General features: G+C 52.1%; 1 protein-coding gene across 1 annotated transcript in view; it reads right to left on the minus strand.

Annotated features, from left to right (window-relative positions):
- Window positions 1–223: 223 nt before the first annotated feature.
- Window positions 224–18878, minus strand: part of LOC146036345 (popy Class I histocompatibility antigen, A-1 alpha chain-like) — a 68595-nt gene continuing 49940 nt past the window's right edge. The window contains exons 7-8 of the mRNA XM_083160302.1: window positions 5165–5213; window positions 224–1776 (exon numbers count right to left, since the gene is read on the minus strand). Of these exons, the coding sequence (XP_083016428.1) occupies window positions 5167–5213 (47 nt within the window). The 3' untranslated portion in view covers window positions 224–1776; window positions 5165–5166. The remainder of the gene's footprint in view (window positions 1777–5164; window positions 5214–18878) is intronic.

Consider the following 18878-nt stretch of genomic DNA (forward strand, 5'->3'; position numbering starts at 1 on the left):
GGAAGGTGTCTCTCCTCCACCTCCTCCTTCCCTACATGATCCCGTGTAACCAGATACATCCCTATCACTCAGCCCAGAGTCACTCATGTATAAGCTGGAGACCGGCAGCAGCCAATGTCTCAAGTGGAACAAGGCAGCTGGAGATGGAACTCAGGAAATTATTATTAAAATTGAGCTACAAAAATATAATATGATTAAAGATCATAATAAAAATCATAAAACGTAAATCCAGACACTTTATTGCAGATATGATTTGATTGAAATAAAAAAAAAATGGAGCTAAAAAAATATATGAAAAAAAGGACTAAGCATAAAGCTGAAATCCCGACACCTTATTGCAGATCTGATGTGAGCGAGAATCCCAGGGACAGTCTGTGATAGAGGCCGGTAACTATACATTGTACACATAAAGGGAACCGGTCATATGGCCAACGTAACACACATAAAGGGAACCGGTCATACAGCTAATGCATACTTGCCTACTTTTGAAAACTAGTTTCATGGAGATTACAGTCGGTAGTAAAATTTTGCACAGTGCCCCATTGAGGGGGGGGGGGGGGGTCTAGCTCCATATATGGAGAGATTGTGAAAAGAGTTTTTGAACATGGCACCTAGAAGCGTGGGTGTGCACTGCTACATCTGAGAGGAATCTTCTAAAATGACTTATATCCAAATGTAGATGATCCCCAAAGCAGTTAAGACAGAGCTACTATACCTGGTAATGTGCTAGGAAATGGTGCTGATGATTCAATGTATCTATCTCTCATTCCTTTTTCCCCCAAAAATGTAACAGTGTAATGTGGGCTAGGTGACATGAGGGAGATTGCTAGACTAATGAGGGAGAGAGGGAGATTGCTGCTATGTCAGGGAGTCTCCTGCAGAATGCAGGAGGGGAGGTAACTATGAGCGAATGTAATACACACAGCTCAGCAATTCTAATATAGGCGCAGATGTGTGTAATGTATATATCACCCCTTACAGGATAACCGCGCCCACAGTAATACCCAGAAGTGGCTCCAGGGGGTGGGGCTGCAGCACAGTTCAAAATTCAAATAGGGGAGCCACACCCACTGCCATTCCACACTGACTCATTGGCAGTTGGTGTCTCACCCCTATTTGAATTTTGAACTGTGCTGCAGCCGCCACCTCTGGATCCACCACTGGTAATATCCCTAACCAAATATGTGCTATAATGACTCTATGTCAGACATGTGGGATCCCCCTGTTACCCCAACACCCTGTATAGACCCCGGAGATTCTCCCTCCAGGTGCAGAGGATGGATAACAGAGAGGCTGCTCTGTCCCTGTACTGGGTACAACACAGAGCACATGATTGGCAGATTAATATATAAGCCCAGACCCCACCTGGCAGGATGACATAAACACCCGACCAATCAGCTGCCAGCTGCACTTACACAAACTGACTGCGTATGAATTTCACTATGGACTTAGAAATTACCCAGAATCCTTTCAGAAGATTCAGCAGAGGTAACGGTGAGCGACAATAGTGTAGGACCCTACCTCTATCATACACTGGGGGGGGGGTCTCTGTTGGGGGAGTTATCATGTACAGGGATATATAACCTCCATATCACAGGGGCCCAGGTCACTGGCTGCACATAACCGGAGTTACTGTATATGACAGGTTCCCTGCATGTTATACGGCCTCAGATGTACACAGAACAAGCAGAAGACAAGCAGGGGGACGGGTGGGAATCTGCCCCGGTCTATGGCAGCAGCAGCTCTCAGCATCTCTCCTCTGTGCGGCTCCTCCATCTACAATGACAAAGAATCCAATGTCATAGTCACAGAAGAGGCCGTAATAGTGATGTCAATATAAAAGTAATGATGTTACTGTGACTGAATTCTGCGCTGAAGCGGCTATGTGGAGTTTTTGAAATTCGTTAGGGTTATCACCAAGAAACCATCAGCGGTGCAAACAGAAAAACATTGAGAATAACAAAAACAATCATAAATGCTAATAATCTAATTGGGTACTTGTGTATTATCTGGGCGCCCGATTTTGTCATTGCATGACACTACTTAAGGCATGCAATGCGATTTTTCATTGTAAAGACCCGATTTTTAATTGTATAGTCACCCATGGGTGATTTCGTAAGGGGCATACCACACTCACGATAGGGGCATACCACACTCCCGATGTTCCAGCTGGAACCATGCGCATCAAGGTATCTTTATTTTAGCTGTATGGTCACAGGTCAAGTTCTCCCAATATGCAGATAACAGAGAATCCAAAAAGAACAGTTTTGTAGCCAAAAAAATTATTCACAAAAAGTCCATAGTTGGACATAAAACAATTACATGCAAGAAGGTTAAAAAATTAAAACAGAACAAGGAAAAATAAAAGTGCAAATTGGATCCAGACCAGGAGGCAACTTGAGATAGCTACAACATAATCACTTGTAGATGGAAAAGTCCAGACAAAAAGTGACAGGTAAAGATATCAGAAATGTGCCGAGAGTCCACTAAAAGTAGTCAACGCGTTTCGGCTCACTCCAAGCCTTTTTCAGGACATCTTGAAAAAGTCTCCCAGTGAGCCGAAACATACATTGCATGTAATGGTTTTATGTCCAACTATGGACTTTTTGTGATTACATTTTTTTAGCTACAAACCCGTTATCTTTTTGGATTCTCTGTTATCTGCATATTGGGAGAACCTGACCTGTGAACATAGAGCTAATATAAAGATACCTTGATGCGCATGGTTCCAGCTGGAACATGGTTAGTGTGGTATGCCACTTATTGTGGGAACCTACAGGTTTAAAGATATAAAGATACCTTTATGGGCGTTCCCCATTTCCTGTGGATGTGAGTGGGGTACACACTTTTGTGGCCAAACCTACTGATATATATTTTAATTATATTTCATGAACATACTTACCTGTGGTGGCTTGATAAAAAGATACCTTTATGAGAAGTCTAGGTACCTGTTTCCTATCTGGGCGCCCAGGTTTTCTACGTACGGCACCGTAATGAAATCGGATCGCATCGCATCGTACACACACACGATATTGAACGATGCGATGCGATGCGATTCGATTTCCCATAGGAAACAATGTGAAATGGCTCAATTTAGCCAAATTCTCATAGGAACAATAGTAAATGGGCCAAAAACACCCCTGAACATTGAAATGTCCCCCCAAAAGTAGTTTACGCCACCCCGCCATCAACGTGAACCCGAAGCGTGGCGAGCGCAGCGTCCTCCGACCTTTTCATGCCCTACTATCCACGTCGGCGTGGAGTGAGAATAGAATAGTGTGGCGAGCGCAGCGAGCCACCGAGCCCGAAGCGTGGCGAGCGCAGCGAGCCCCGCGAGGGAACGCGGATACCTTCACAGTTATACGCGTCCCCTCGCGGGCGACGCGGACACCTGGGAAGCCCGCGAAGGGACGCGTTTACCTGTGAAGGTATCCGCGTCCCCTCGCGGGGCGCGCTGCGCTCGCCACGCTTCGGGCTCGGTGGCTCGCTGCGCTCGCCACACTATTCTATTCTCACTCCACGCCGACGTGGATAGTAGGGCATGAAAAGGTCGGAGGACGCGTACCGCCGCCCCTCGCGGGCTCGCTGCGCTCGCCACGCTTCGGGTTCACGTTGATGGCGGGGTGGCGTCAACTACTTTTGGGGGGACATTTCAATGTTCAGGGGTGTTTTTGGCCCATTTTCTATTGTTCCTATGATAATTTGGCTAAATTGAGCCATTTAACATTGTTTCCTATGGGAAATCGAATCGGATCGCATCGCATCGCATCGTTCAATATCGTGTATGTGTACGATGCGATGCGATCCGATTTCTCTACGGAGAATAGCATGGTGCGCAATTAACTTAGTGGGCGCCCAGATAGGAAACAAGTACCGAAGTCTACATTTTCTCTAATAGTGAGTGGGGTACTCCATTATTAACATTTGAGGGGACCATAAAGAAACCTTCCTGGGTGGGGTCCATCTTGTATCTAAGGGCCTTATTCTGATCGGATCGGTGAAATGTGCATACGGACGTGTACATCGAGGGTTTTCCTCACTCTCACGGTGAGCGTGAGTCCGCCCACAGAACAGCCGCACATGGACGGTCACAGACACCGACAAAGGGGAGTGGCGTACATTTGAGCGTACACCACCGTGCACGGATGGATCTCAGCCCTCTCCCACCGACACCGGGCGTACATATGAGCGTACGCCAATGTACACGGGACGGATCTCAGCCTTTTTCGCTCGGAGACTCAGAGTGTCCATGAGCATACGACATGTAACAAACATTGCAAGTAGAAATAGTGACCCAAAAACACATTGTTGGTGTTAGACGTAATATATGTGTTTAAAAAATACATTAGACTTGTATGTAGTGTTGCAGTGAAAAAGTTGACACATGTCGACTCCTATGAATTGTGTATCCTGCTTTGTAAAGATGTAAAACACACTTTCACTAAGAGAGTAGATGGTTAAAAAATAACTACCTGGACACGTGTATTGGATTAATGCTACATAAAAATAAACCAACCTTTACATGGTGAGAAGTGTAGAAAGAGAACCTTCCTATGTATTTCTAAGCTGTGTGTGGCTTGCAGGTACTGAAATGAGGCATTTCACTTAATAGGCTGCAGCATTGCTTAATATTGCAGTCAGGTGTATGCAATTTACTTGTGATTGGTGTTAATTAGCAGACCACACTCAGGAGGAAACTCTAAGAGTGGTATTGAGCACTCTTTGGCGTCCGACTGTTTTTGGTCCAAAATGCACATTGCGCTCGCCGAGCAAGGCGGTTGTCCCTCCGTGCAGTTTGAGTTTTACAGGAGGAGCTGTCACCTCTTCTGTCACATACAGGCAGATATAAGTACAGAGACAAAGGGGATACATATCACTCTGTCCCTGTCACAGCAATATACATCCAGATATAGTGGTCACTGGCTGCTAATATATAACTCAGACACTTGTTGTTCTGCTGTCAGACCAGTGACTGATACAGAGACATCTACAGATAATAACACCTCTGTATATAATATATACTCCTAATAACACAGATGTACATGTGATACCCCGCCTGTACTAACCCGACATCCCTGCCCCCATACATTACACCCACAGTACTGTATTACTCCAATAACTCCATTATATACATGTGAGAGGCCGTCACACACTCAGTACTTACACTCAGGCTTTCTCTGCAGTGTTGGTGTCATCAGAGGACGTGTCTGCGGCTGTGAGGAGATAACACTATAGTTATAATACACTATATACACCCCACAGATACAGCAGCCCCCTCACACCGAATGTACAGTGATTACACTATATATACCCCACAGACACAACCAAGCCAGTATGTTTTTCACTTGTTTCTTCTGAAAATAAAGGTTGGTTTCATAGGTAGGAGGTCCCTCAATATTGGATCACATTTTAAAAGATTGAAATTCCTATTGACAATCTCTTTTATTTGGAGATATTCGCCATTAAAGGTTGAAATTAAAGAAAATGTCTGTGTTTTCTTTTTGTTTGTGTTTTTCATTTTTATTTGTTTTAGATACAAATAAAGGAATTCTATCACACATAACGGCTTCTGTACATGCATTTGTGACAAGTTTTTGGGGACATCCCCTATCCAGAAAGGATTCCGCCAAGAAACTGCTCTGAGACTGATATGTTTCAAAATCTAAACATCGAAACAGTTCCTGCATAAACATAGAAACTGTCCTTTAGGTGCATTTGATTTCCGGGGGGGGGGGGGGGGGTTAATGTGCGCTGTGAAAGCGTAAGTATGAATTTGTACTGATCGCTTTATTGTAGTTGGATGTGTGTATCTGGTTGTCCTTTATAAGAGAAATGCCCAATTAATTGATCTGAGTGGGATGATATGTGTGTGTGTAAATTGTAACTTAAATGGGTTAGGGTTCATGTGAGTGATGAAGGACTGTGCTGAAAGTGCATCCCCATCCCAAATGTAAAAAAATGTTATCAATATAACAGCCATAGAGGACCAGGTGTGCCCCATGTCCGCCACCCCACACGAGCTGGCCTTCGACCATGCCCATGTATAGGTTGGCGTAACTAGGGGAAAACCTGGTCCCCATGGCCATACCCATCACCTGTAAATAATAAGTGGAATTAAACAGAAAATAATTGTGATGTCAGATGAACCAGATGGAATCCAATAAAAAAAAAGTGATATGTGTATTACTGAGGTCACCATCGCATTGTAATCTGTCAGATATAGCTTTAAGACCCAAATGATGTGGAATGTTTGGTATATAAATTTGTGACATCGTGTACGAGAACCGCATAACTGTCTCTCCACTCGACATCCTTTAATAGATTTTAAAAAAGCAATGTATCTTTGATGTCACCCATGATTGTAAAAAAGAATTGACATATGCTGAAAGGTTGGAAGTGAGGGAGTGAATGCCAGATATCATTGGGCGCCCAGGAGGTGATGTGAGTGATTTATGGATTTTGGGGAGGTGGTAGTACAGTAAATTGGGGTGATGGGGTGAGTGTAAAAGATACATTTATATTCGTCTTAGTGATGATTTTGTCTTCAAGAGCAGTGTCAAGAAGATCATTTGAGAGGTCTGGAATATGCAACAGAACGCCCAGGCCCTCCTCTCTCTGGTAGTGTGGCAGGGCCCAAGACAGTTGTACCCATAGCACCCCCTGATGGCAGCCCCGCTAGGCAGCCCCGCTAACAGTCAACCCTGTCACACATGTTACATGACACTGGGCCTGATTCCTTTTCAGAAGTTACAGATAAAAAAGCTTTAAGCCAACATGGACAGCGTATAAGTGTACCGCGTCCCCTCGCATGGTGCGTTGTGCCCATCACACTAATATATTCTTATATACTTGGAGCTATTCTCAGAAAGAGATGTCTGGCCATCCAATATGGTTTCCATCCCAGGACATGGGCATCCCTACTCATTACATTGTATTTCCCAGAATCACAAGGACAGACTTAACATGATTGTTTGTCTTATAAATACTGCACTGAATGATATAATCAAATGACCATAAATGTATTTTATCCGTTTCCGTATTAAAAGATATTATGAAATGATTAAGTAATTGGAGGAGGTCAATATTAAAAAATTTATGCTATAAATATATGGGGTTCGGGACAACGGCCTGAGCAGAACTTTTCTTTGTCTTCGCACTAGCCTGGAGAGCATCCTTTGTGCTCCCCAATCTGTGGGCTAGGTGTTATGCAATTAATACACTTTCCTTAAGACTTGGACTTCTTCTTGTATCCTGACTGCTTCTTGTACCCTTTGACAACACGGGGGCTTCGTCGGTTGAGCTCAAAACCAGATGAGTCGCTCGGTTGATATTCAAAAGCAGCGAGAATGAAAGGTTTTGTTTATATATATAAATATATATATATATATATATATATTTTGTTTATCTCTTATATATTTAGCCAGATCTGTCACTCAACCCCTGTGGAGAACGTTCCTGTGTAGAACAGTTTTCACTTTCATGTGTATGTACGTTCCACCCCCTTGACATCACCTCGCCCAGCCAGGGCTACAGTACACGCCCACCATCCACCATTACTCCACAGCCACCATCCACCATTACTCCTGCACATCCCTACCCTCTGCCAGGACCCCCGCGACCCCCCTCCCGCGATTCGTGGGACCCCCCGCGACCCCCCCCCCTCCCGCGATTTGCGGGACCCCCCGCGACTCCCCCTACCGCGATTCGCGGGACCCTCCCTCCCGCGAATCGCGGGACCCCCGTGCCCCCCCTCCCGCGAATCGCGGGACCCCGCGACCCGCGGGACCCCCGCGACCCCCCCTCCCGCGATTTGCGGGACCCCCACGACCCCCCCTCCCGCAATTTGCGGGACCCCCGTGACCCCCCCTCCCGCCATTCGCGGGACCCCGCACCCCCCCTCCCGCGATTCGCGGGACCCCCGCTTTCCACCCTCCCGCGAGTCGCGGGACCCCCGCGACCCCCCCTCCCGTGATTCGCGGGACCCCCGCGAACCCCCCCTCCCGCGATTCGCGGGACCCCCGCGAACCCCCCCTCCCGCGATTCGCGCGACCCCCCTCTCGCGATTCGCGGGACCCCCGCGACCACCCCGGTATCCGGACCATTGTTAGACAGCACTTACATCGACACCATTAGTTCGACAGCTCAATAGGTCGACATGGTTTTAGGTCGACATACCATTAGGTCGACATGTCATTATGTCGACAGCTCATTAGGTCGACAGCTCATTAGGTCGACAGCTCATTAAGTCGACATGTTTTTAGGTCGACACTGCCATTAGGTCGACAGTGTCTATGTCGACAGTCAAAAGGTCGACATGGGTTTTTTCACTGTTTATTGAGCCGACATGTGCCGACAGGCGGTATTTCTTGCCCTACTATCCACTAGGGCGTGGGGGGAGAATAAAATAGTGTGCCGAGCGTAGCGAGGCACCGTGCCCGAAGCATAGCGAGCGGCTGCTGGGATACACTTCAAACTGTGTCCATGTCGACTGTGTCGACATTTCGGCCAAAAACAGTGAAAAAACCCATGTCGACCTTTTGGCTGTCGGCATAGACTCTGTCGACCTAATGGCAGTGTCGACCTAAAAACATGTCGACCTAATGAGCTGTCGACCTAATGAGCTGTCGACATAATGACATGTCGACCTAATGGTATGTCGACCTAAAACCATGTCGACCTATTGAGCTGTCGAACTAATGGTGTCGATGTAATGGCTGTCGATGTAAGTGCTGTCTAATATCCGTCCCAGACCCGAACACCCCCTCCCGCAATTCGCTGGACCTCCGCGACCACCCCCTCCCGCGAAACGCGGGACCCCGCGACCCTCCCGCAAATCGCGGGACCCCAGCGACCCCTCCCTCCCGCGAGCCCCCTCCCACGATTCGCAGGGCCCCTGCATCCTCCCCTCCCGCGATTCGCCGGACCCCTGCGACCCCCCCTCCCGGCATTAAAAGGGCCCCCGCGACCCCCCCTCCCGCGATTCACGGCACCCCCCCCCTACTGTGATTTGCGACCCCCCTCCCGCAATTCGCGCCGCCCCCTCCCGCGATTCACGGAACCCCCCGTAGCGCCCCCCTCCCGCAATTTGCGGGCCCCCTCGGCACTTCTCGCGATTTGCGACCGCCCCCTAATTCACACATTCGGGGACCCCACCTCCCGCGATTCATGCCCCCCTCACGCAATTCACGGCACCCCCCACACCCCCCTTCCTGCGATTCGCAACCCCCCACGACCCCCCCTCCCGCGATTCACGAAACCCCCCGTAGCGCCCCCCTCCCGCGATTTGCGGGCCCCCTCGGCACCTCTCGCGATTTGCAACCGCCCCGTAATTCACACATTCGGGGACCCCCCCTCCCGCGATTCATGCCCCCCTCACGCAATTCACGGCACACCCCATACCCCCCTTCCTGTGATTCGGAACCCCCACGACCCCCCCTCCCGCGATTCATGCCCCCTCCCGCGATTCACGGACCCCCGCACCACCCCCCTGCGCCCACCCTCCCTTGATTCACGCCCCCCTCATGCAATTCACGGCAACCCCCCACACCCCCCCTCCTGCGATTCGCAGCCCCCCCACGACCCCCCTCCTGCGATTCATGACCCCTCCCGTGATTCACGGACCCCCGCACCACCCCCCCTTGACTCACGGCACCCCACGCGCCCCTCCCGCAATTCACGGACCTCCGCAACCCCCCTCCCGCAATTCACTAACCCCGACAACCCCCCTCCCGCAATTTGCGGACCCCCCTTCCCACGATTCAAGCCCCCCCGCACCCCTGCCCACGATTTGCGGACCCCCGCCCCCTCCCGCTAACCGCGGATCCCCACACACCACCCCCCCTCCCGCAATTTGCAGACCCCCCAGACCCCCTTCCCGGCAATTCCACCCCCCAGCGGACCACCGCGGCCCCCATTCCCGCATTTCACGTACCCACGTGACAATGGGGGATCCTGTACCACCACAAGCAGGTACCGCCCCTAGGTGGGAAATCCGGCCCTGGCTGCCGCACTGCAGGTTTCCCCACTGCCCTCTGCACCAGCGCCACAACTTTTATCAATGTCTTGCCCACATACCACTATTATACAGCCTCCTGCTCTCATGCACGCTCACTCCTCCCAGTGGGAGGAGACGCTCACCCACTGCCGGGAGCTGCATACTGTCCCCCACCCTCCTCCAGTTCTAGGGATGCCCATCGACCATCAATGATTTTCAAATAATCGATGGTTTATGGCCGATGTTGAATACTTTTGCCATCAATGTGGGAGGACACTGCCCTGCCTCCTGTTCTTCTGCCCCGTAACTTCCGCCAGTGGAGACCCGCTCACCCTGTGTTGCCCACATTCCCCTATCATGCTTTACCGCCCAGCCTCCTGCTCTCATGCACCCTAACTCCCACCCAGTCGGAGGAGACACTGACTCCTGTATTTCTGTGCTGCCACGCTGGACCCTCACCCACTGGCAGAAGCTGCACAGTGTCCACCACCCTCTTTAGTCCCCCGTATGCCCACACACCCCTATCACTACCCAGCTTCCTGCTCTCCTGAACCGTAACTTCCACCACTGGGTAATCGCTGACGCTGTGTTGCCCACATACCCCTATCATGCCTCATATCCCAGCCTCCTGCTCTCATGCACCCTAACTCCCACCCAGTAGGAGGAGACACTGACTCAGTGCCACCGTCCGGTACTCCTGTGCTGCCACGCTGGACCCTCACCCACTGCCAGAAGCTGCAATACAGGGCATCTTTCATACAATTCTAACCATATTTCTCACAATACAAATGTTCACAAATTAAGGGGCGTAGCCCCTTACGCCGGTGTGAAGAGCGCCCATAGGGCGCGATGAATCACCTAGTATATATATATATATATAAACAAATATTATATATATATATATATATATATATATATATATAATATATATATACTAGGTGATTCATCGCGCCCTACGGGCGCTCTTCACACCGTCGTAAGGGGCTGCGCCCCCTTAATTTGTGAACGTTTGTATATGAGAAATATGGTTAGAATTGTATGAAAGATGCCCTGTATTGCAACTTAGGTGTCCGCGAATCGCGGGAGGGGGGTCGCGGAGGGTGCCGCGAATTGCAGGAGAGGGGGTTGCGGGGGGTGCCGCGAATTGCAGGAGGGGGGGTTGTGGGGGGGTGGATGCTGCGAATCGCGGGAGGGGAGGGATTGCAGAGAATCGCGGGAGGGGGGTCGCGGGGTGGGTTGCCGCAAATCGTGGGAGGGGGGTTACGGGGGCGGGGGTTGCGGCGAATCATGGTAGGGGGGGTCGCGGGGGGTGTGCCGTGAATCACGGGGAGGGGGGTCACGGGGTGGGGTGCCGAGAATCGCGGGGGGTGTGTGTGTGCCGTGAATCGCGGGAGTGGGGGTTGCGGGGGGGTGGGGGGGTGTGACGCGAATCGCCACAAGAAAAAATCAGAAAGGTCAACACATGTAAATGTTGACATAAGTGTGGCACTTCATTGGTGTCCATGTCGACACATGAGAATGAATATGAAAACATTCAAAAAATGAAAAAAAAAACTTCAAAAACTCATGTCAACCTTTTTCATTGTCGACCATAGCCATGTCAGTGTTTTCCATGTGCAATTTAATTCTGGAGCTGCCGCGAATCGCGGGGGGGTGCCGCGAATTGCGGGAGGGGGGGTCGCGGGGGTGGGTGCCGCGAATCGCGGGTGGGGGGGTTACGGGGCGGGGGTTGCGGCGAATCATGGGAGGGGGGGTCGCGGGGGTGTGCCGTGAATCACGGGAGGGGGGGTCACGGGGTGGGGTGCCGAGAATCGCGGGGGAGGTGTGTGTGTGCCGTGAATCGCGGGAGTGGGGGATGTGACGCAAATCGCCACAAGAAAAAATCAACACAGAAAGGTCAACACATGTAAATGTTGACATAAGTGTGGCACTTCATTGGTGTCCATGTCGACACATGAGAATGAATATGAAAATATTAAAAAAATGAAAAAAAAACTTCAAAAAACTCATGTCAACCTTTTTAATTGTCGACCATAGCCATGTCAGTGTTTTCTATGTGCAATTAAATTCTGGAGCTGCCGCGAATCACGGGGGGTGCCGCGAATTGCGGGAGGGGGGGTCGCGGGGTTGGGTGCCGCGAATCGCGGGAGGGCGGGGTTCACAGGGGTTCCGGTGGGGGGTTGCCGCGAATTGCGGGAGGTGGGGGGTCACGGGGGGTGCCGCGAATCGCGGGAGGGGGGGTTGCGGGGGGGTGTGACGCGAATCGCCACAAGAAAAAATCAACACAGAAAGGTCAACACATATAAATGTTGACATAAGTGTGCCACTTCATTGGTGTCCATGTTGACACATGACAATGAATATGAAAACATTCAAAAAAATGAAATAAATCTTCAAAAACTCATGTCAACCTTTTTCATTGTCGACCATAGCCGTGCCAGTGTTTTGCATGTGCCATTTAATCCTGGGGCTGCCGCGAATCGCGGGGGGTGCCGCGATTTGCGGGAGGGGGGGTTGCGGGGGGTGGGTGCCGCGAATCGCGGAAGAGCGGGGTTCATGGGGGTTCCGGTGGGGGGTTGCCGCGAATTGCGGGAGGGGGGGTCGCGGGGGGGTGCCGGGGTGCCGCGAATCGCCGGAGGGGGGTTGCAGGGGGTGTGACGCGAATCGCCACAAGAAAAAAATCAACACAGAAAGGTCAACACATGTAAATGTTGACATAAGTGTGGCACTTCATTGGTGTCCATGTCGACACATGAGAATGAATATGAAAATATTCAAAAAATGACAAAAAAACTTCAAAAACTCATGTCAACCTTTTTCATTGTCGACCATAGCCATGTCAGTGTTTTCCATGTGCAATTTAATTCTGGAAATGCCGCGAATCACGGGGGGGTGCCGCGAATTGCGGGAGGGGGAGTCGCGGAGGTGGGTGCCGCGAATCGCGGGAGGGCGGGGTTCACAGGGGTTCTGGTGGGGGCTTGCCGCGAATTGCGGGAGGTGGGGGGTCACGGGGGTGCCCGCGAATCGCGGGAGGGGGGGTTGCGGGGGGGTGTGACGGAATCGCCACAAGAAAAAATCAACACAGAAAGGTCAACACATGTAAATGTTGACATAAGTGTGCCACTTCATTGGTGTCCATGTTGACACATGAGAATGAATATGAAAACATTCAAAAAATTAAAAATAAATCTTCAAAAACTCATGTCAACCTTTTTCATTGTCGACCATAGCCATGTCAGTGTTTTGCATGTGCCATTTAATCCTGGGGCTGCCGCGAATCGCGGGGGGGTGCCGCGAATTGCGGGAGGGGGGGTCGCGGGGGTGGGTGCCGCGAATCGCGGGTGGGGGGGGTTACGGGGCGGGGGTTGCGGCGAATCATGGGAGGGGGGGTCGCGGGGGTGTGCCGTGAATCACGGGAGGGGGGGTCACGGGGTGGGGTGCCGAGAATCGCGGGGGAGGTGTGTGTGTGCCGTGAATCGCGGGAGTGGGGGATGTGACGCAAATCGCCACAAGAAAAAATCAACACAGAAAGGTCAACACATGTAAATGTTGACATAAGTGTGGCACTTCATTGGTGTCCATGTCGACACATGAGAATGAATATGAAAATATTAAAAAAATGAAAAAAAAAAACTTCAAAAACTCATGTCAACCTTTTTAATTGTCGACCATAGCCATGTCAGTGTTTTCTATGTGCAATTTAATTCTGGAGCTGCCGCGAATCACGGGGGGTGCCGCGAATTGCGGGAGGGGGGGGTCGCGGGGTTGGGTGCCGCGAATCGCGGGAGGGCGGGGTTCACAGGGGTTCCGGTGGGGGGTTGCCGCGAATTGCGGGAGGTGGGGGGTCACGGGGGGTGCCGCGAATCGCGGGAGGGGGGGTTGCGGGGGGGTGTGACGCGAATCGCCACAAGAAAAAATCAACACAGAAAGGTCAACACATATAAATGTTGACATAAGTGTGCCACTTCATTGGTGTCCATGTTGACACATGACAATGAATATGAAAACATTCAAAAAATGAAATAAATCTTCAAAAACTCATGTCAACCTTTTTCATTGTCGACCATAGCCGTGCCAGTGTTTTGCATGTGCCATTTAATCCTGGGGCTGCCGCGAATCGCGGGGGGTGCCGCGATTTGCGGGAGGGGGGGTTGCGGGGGGTGGGTGCCGCGAATCGCGGAAGAGCGGGGTTCATGGGGGTTCCGGTGGGGGGTTGCCGCGAATTGCGGGAGGGGGGGGGGTCGCGGGGGGGTACCGGGGTGCCGCGAATCGCCGGAGGGGGGGTGCAGGGGGTGTGACGCGAATCGCCACAAGAAAAAAATCAACACAGAAAGGTCAACACATGTAAATGTTGACATAAGTGTGGCACTTCATTGGTGTCCATGTCGACACATGAGAATGAATATGAAAATATTCAAAAAATGACAAAAAAACTTCAAAAACTCATGTCAACCTTTTTCATTGTCGACCATAGCCATGTCAGTGTTTTCCATGTGCAATTTAATTCTGGAAATGCCGCGAATCACGGGGGGGTGCCGCGAATTGCGGGAGGGGGGGTCGCGGAGGTGGGTGCCGCGAATCGCGGGAGGGCGGGGTTCACAGTGGTTCTGGTGGGGGCTTGCCGCGAATTGCGGGAGGTGGGGGGTCACGGGGGTGCCGCGAATCGCGGGAGGGGGGGTTGCGGGGGGGTGTGACGCGAATCGCCACAAGAAAAAATCAACACAGAAAGGTCAACACATGTAAATGTTGACATAAGTGTGCCACTTCATTGGTGTCCATGTTGACACATGACAATGAATATGAAAAAATTAAAAAAATTAAAAATAAATCTTCAAAAACTCATGTCAACCTTTTTCATTGTCGACCATAGCCATGTCAGTGTTTTGCATGTGCCATTTAATCCTGGGGCTGCTGCGAATTGCGGGGGGGGGGGGGGTGCCGCGAATCGCGGGAGGGGGGTTGCAGGGGGTGTGCCGCCAATCGTGCAAGGGGGGGTCGCGGGGGGGTTCTTTTTGCCGCGAATCGCGGGAGGGAGGTCGCGGGGGGGGGTTTCCGCGAATCGGGGGGGGGGGGTCACGGGGGAGGGTTTGCCGCGATTCGCGGGAGGGTGGGATCGCGGGGTGGTGGTTATGCCGCGAATTGCGGGAGGGGTCGTGGGGGGGTTCTTTTTGCAGCGAATCGCGGGAGGGGGGGTCGCGGGGGTGTTTTTGCTGCGAATCGCGGTAGGGGGGGTCGCGGGGGAGCGGGTGTTTTTGCCGCGAATCGCGGGAGGGCGCGCGGGGGGGGTTTTGCCGCAAATCGCGGGAGGGGGGCGCTCACCTGGTGGCTGTGGAGTAGCAGTGCTGGGCAACATGGGAAGGCAGTGGGTGTCTGGCACTGTCTGTGGGCTCACTGGGCTGGTTCTCTGTCACATACCTCCCAACATGACCCTCTCCAGGAGGGACACATTGCTCTGTTTCTAGACTTCCCCTTAATGTATGATTGCCATCACCTGTTTTAAACAGGTTAATTTCTCAGAAAGGTGTTCAGCACAGATGAAGGCAATCACACATTAAGAGGAAAGTCCAGGAACAGAGCGTTATAGACACAGACACCCACTTTGAGTGACAGATGTAGCCAAATATATAGGAGATAGTCTGCATTTCTGACATTCGACCATGCGATCTCGGTGTCTGAGCGTACAGACTGCAGGTGGGGGAGTATTATATCTCAGAACAGGGATGCCACTAGAAATTGTGTGGCCCGGGACTTTCCACATAGACAGCCCCCCCACCCTTACCACCTTAGTCACTGAACAGTCATTGTGTATCCTCACACTGACATCCCAATCTCATTACACAGTACTAGTGCCTCCCCCTGGGGTAACTTCCAGCAGCCCCCCCCAAAGTGTCCTGTGCACAGCCTCAGCCCAGGGTGATGACACTGCCTCCTACCTGTATGTGCTTAGGCGTCATGTAATCAACTGATTACATCAGTGGTGGCCAGGAAACTGTCCACAGAGATCGGCCAGCTGGTTCTCCTGTGTGCAGCTCACTTCAGCCCTGGCTGCTACTGCATTGAGAACTTCTTCCCCGTGAATGCAGCCAGGTTGTGCGAATCACTGCCACTCCGCCAAGGCCCCCGACACCTCCTGCTGCTGGGTACGGCTGGGCTGGGAGGGACTGCTGCGGGACATAATTTCACTCTGACACGGTCACGGAGCTCAGGATGCGCCAGCACTGTCACACACAGGAGGTGCCCGCCCAGGCTGGCACATGCTGCCACTGATAGACACAAGTAGTGTGCTGTGCGGGCCTAGGGTGGGGTGGGGGTAATGAACCCTCTGATTCTGTCCATGCAGGAGACGGGGTACTGCTCCCACCGCTACTGAAAGGATAGCAGCACAGTGCTGTGAGCTGCCCAGGCCTTTCCTGGGTGTTAGGGCCCGGGACAGCTGCACCCGCAGCACCCCCCTGATGGTGGCCCTGTCTCAGGAGGAGATATTTGTGTTGTTCTGATCTCTGTGAGAGGACAGAGGTTCTTAAAGTGACCTAGCAAAGTGAGTGCTAGTGTATCAGTGGTACACTGTTGATTAAGCTTGAATCTTCCCAGTAAGTAGATGTGCTTTGAAGATATATGGTTACAGACCACAATGGGAGCCAATATCACTTCATATGGGAGCACAAGCAGATTGAATGCTAATAATGCAAAACATAGATTCTGATTTTGATCAATATTGTGTTGAGTGGTATGAATTGACAAAACATGAGAAAAATTGTTTCCATCGGGGTGGGCCATGTGATTTATCCTGAATGGATCCGGTCAAGCAGAAGATTTTTAAGAAAAAATATTTTGATAGACATAGGAGATCACACTTGAGATGTTTACGTAACTGGTATGAATATTCCAAACAGTTCAGAGCAATGGATGCATTACCTGACGGTTCTCATATCGCTTATATATTTAGCCAGATCTGTCACTCATCCCCTGTGTGTGTAACGCTGGGCGGGGTTACAAGAGTGATTGACAGCATTATACACACAAAGTTCCCGCCCAGCGTTATACACAAACTTGCCCCCCCTTGGGAAAAGACCAGTGTTATACACACCACCACCCCCTTGACATCACCTCCCCCTGCTCAGCAAGGGCTACAGTCCACGCCCACCATCCACCATGGTGTAGGTGAGCGGCACCCCCCGCGCGCGATTCGCGCCCCCCCTCCCGTGATTCACTAACCCCCACAACCCCCCTTACACAATTTGGTGGGGTCGTGTGCCCTCCCTCCCGCAATTCGCGGACCCCCCCTTCCCGTGATTCACAGCCCCCGCGTGTCCCCCCCATCTGCGATTCAAGGACCCCCACAACCCCCCCTCCTGCGATTCAGGGACCCCCATGACCCCCCTTCCCGCGATTCACGGCACCCCCCGCGACCCACCCCTTCTGCGTTTCACGGATCCCCACAACCTCCCCTCCCGCAATTCGCGGACCCTCGCGATTCATGCTATCACCCCCCGCGTGCCCCCCTCCCGTGATTCACGGCACCCCCTACCACGATTCGTGGACCCCCGCAACCCCCCTACTGCGATTCACGGACCCCCACAACCCCCCCTCCCGCAATTTGCGGACCCCCCTTCCCGTGATTCACGCCCCCCTCCCACGATTTGCGGACCCCCGTGCCCCCCCTCCCACGATTTGCAGACCCCCCTGACCCTCTTCGCACAATCCCCCCGCCCCCCTAGTGGAACCCCGCGACCCCCCTCCCGCACTTCACGGACTCCCATGAGAACAGAGGATCCTGTACCGCCACAAGCAGGTGCCGCCCCTAGGTGGGAAATCCAGCCCTAGCTGCAGGTTCCCCCACTGCCAGAAGTGTCCCCACGGTTACCTCTGCACCAGCGCCACAACTTTTATCAATGTCTTTCCCACATACCACTATTCTACAGCCTCCTGCTCTCATGCACCTTCACCCCCTTCCCATGATTCACAGCCCCCCCCCCCGCAATTCACGATCCCCTCTCCCGCGATTCACGGACCCCCACAACCCCCCCTCCTGCAATTCGCTGCCCCACAGAACCCCCCTTCCCACGATTCATGGGGGGGCCCCACGCGATTCACGGCCCCCCACAACCTCCCCTCCCGCAATTCGCAGACCCCCACGATTCACGCTACCCCCCCACGATTCATGTCACCCCCGTGCCCCCCCTCCCATGATTCACGGCACCCCGTGCTCCCCACCAAGATTCGTGGACCCCCGCAACCCCCCATCCCGCGATTCACGGACCAACACAACCCGCCCTTCCCGCGATTTGCAGACCCCCCTGACCCCCTTCCCGCAATTCCACCCCAGCGGACCCCCGCGACCCCCCTCCCGCACTTCATGGACCCCCATGAGAACAAGCAGGTGCCACCCCTAAAGGGAAATCCGGCCCTGGTTACCACGCTGCAGGTTCCCCCTCTGCTAGAAGTTTCCCCACGGTCCTCTGCACCACATACCACTATTATACAGCCTCCTGCTCTCATGCACCCCCTTACTCCCTCCCAGTGTGAGGAGATGAACACCCATTGCCGGGAGCTGCATACTGGAGACAGTGATAATTGCTTCTGATTTCAATCTTGCATCTCGTTCCTTCCTGGATTCTTTGCTGTACTTTGCTACTTCTAATAAATCTGTTCTGACATTTCCTCTGTACCACTGTATCTTAAAATCCTCCCCCTGCTTCACCCCACTGGTGTCAGGCGTACCCCCCTCAGCAGCACCGTTGTCAGGCTTAACCCCTTTATCACTGGTGTAGGGTTTAATCCCTTTAACAGCACCTGTGTCAAGTTTATCTCCCCCAGCACTAGCATCAGGACCGGCTGGGGGGTGCACTGGCCATATGCACCCTCCCTGCAGCTTGTCTTGGAG

The sequence above is a fragment of the Crinia signifera genome, chromosome 9 (genome assembly GCF_055691185.1).
Source record: "Crinia signifera chromosome 9, ASM5569118v1, whole genome shotgun sequence".
Lineage (NCBI taxonomy): Eukaryota > Metazoa > Chordata > Amphibia > Anura > Myobatrachidae > Crinia > Crinia signifera.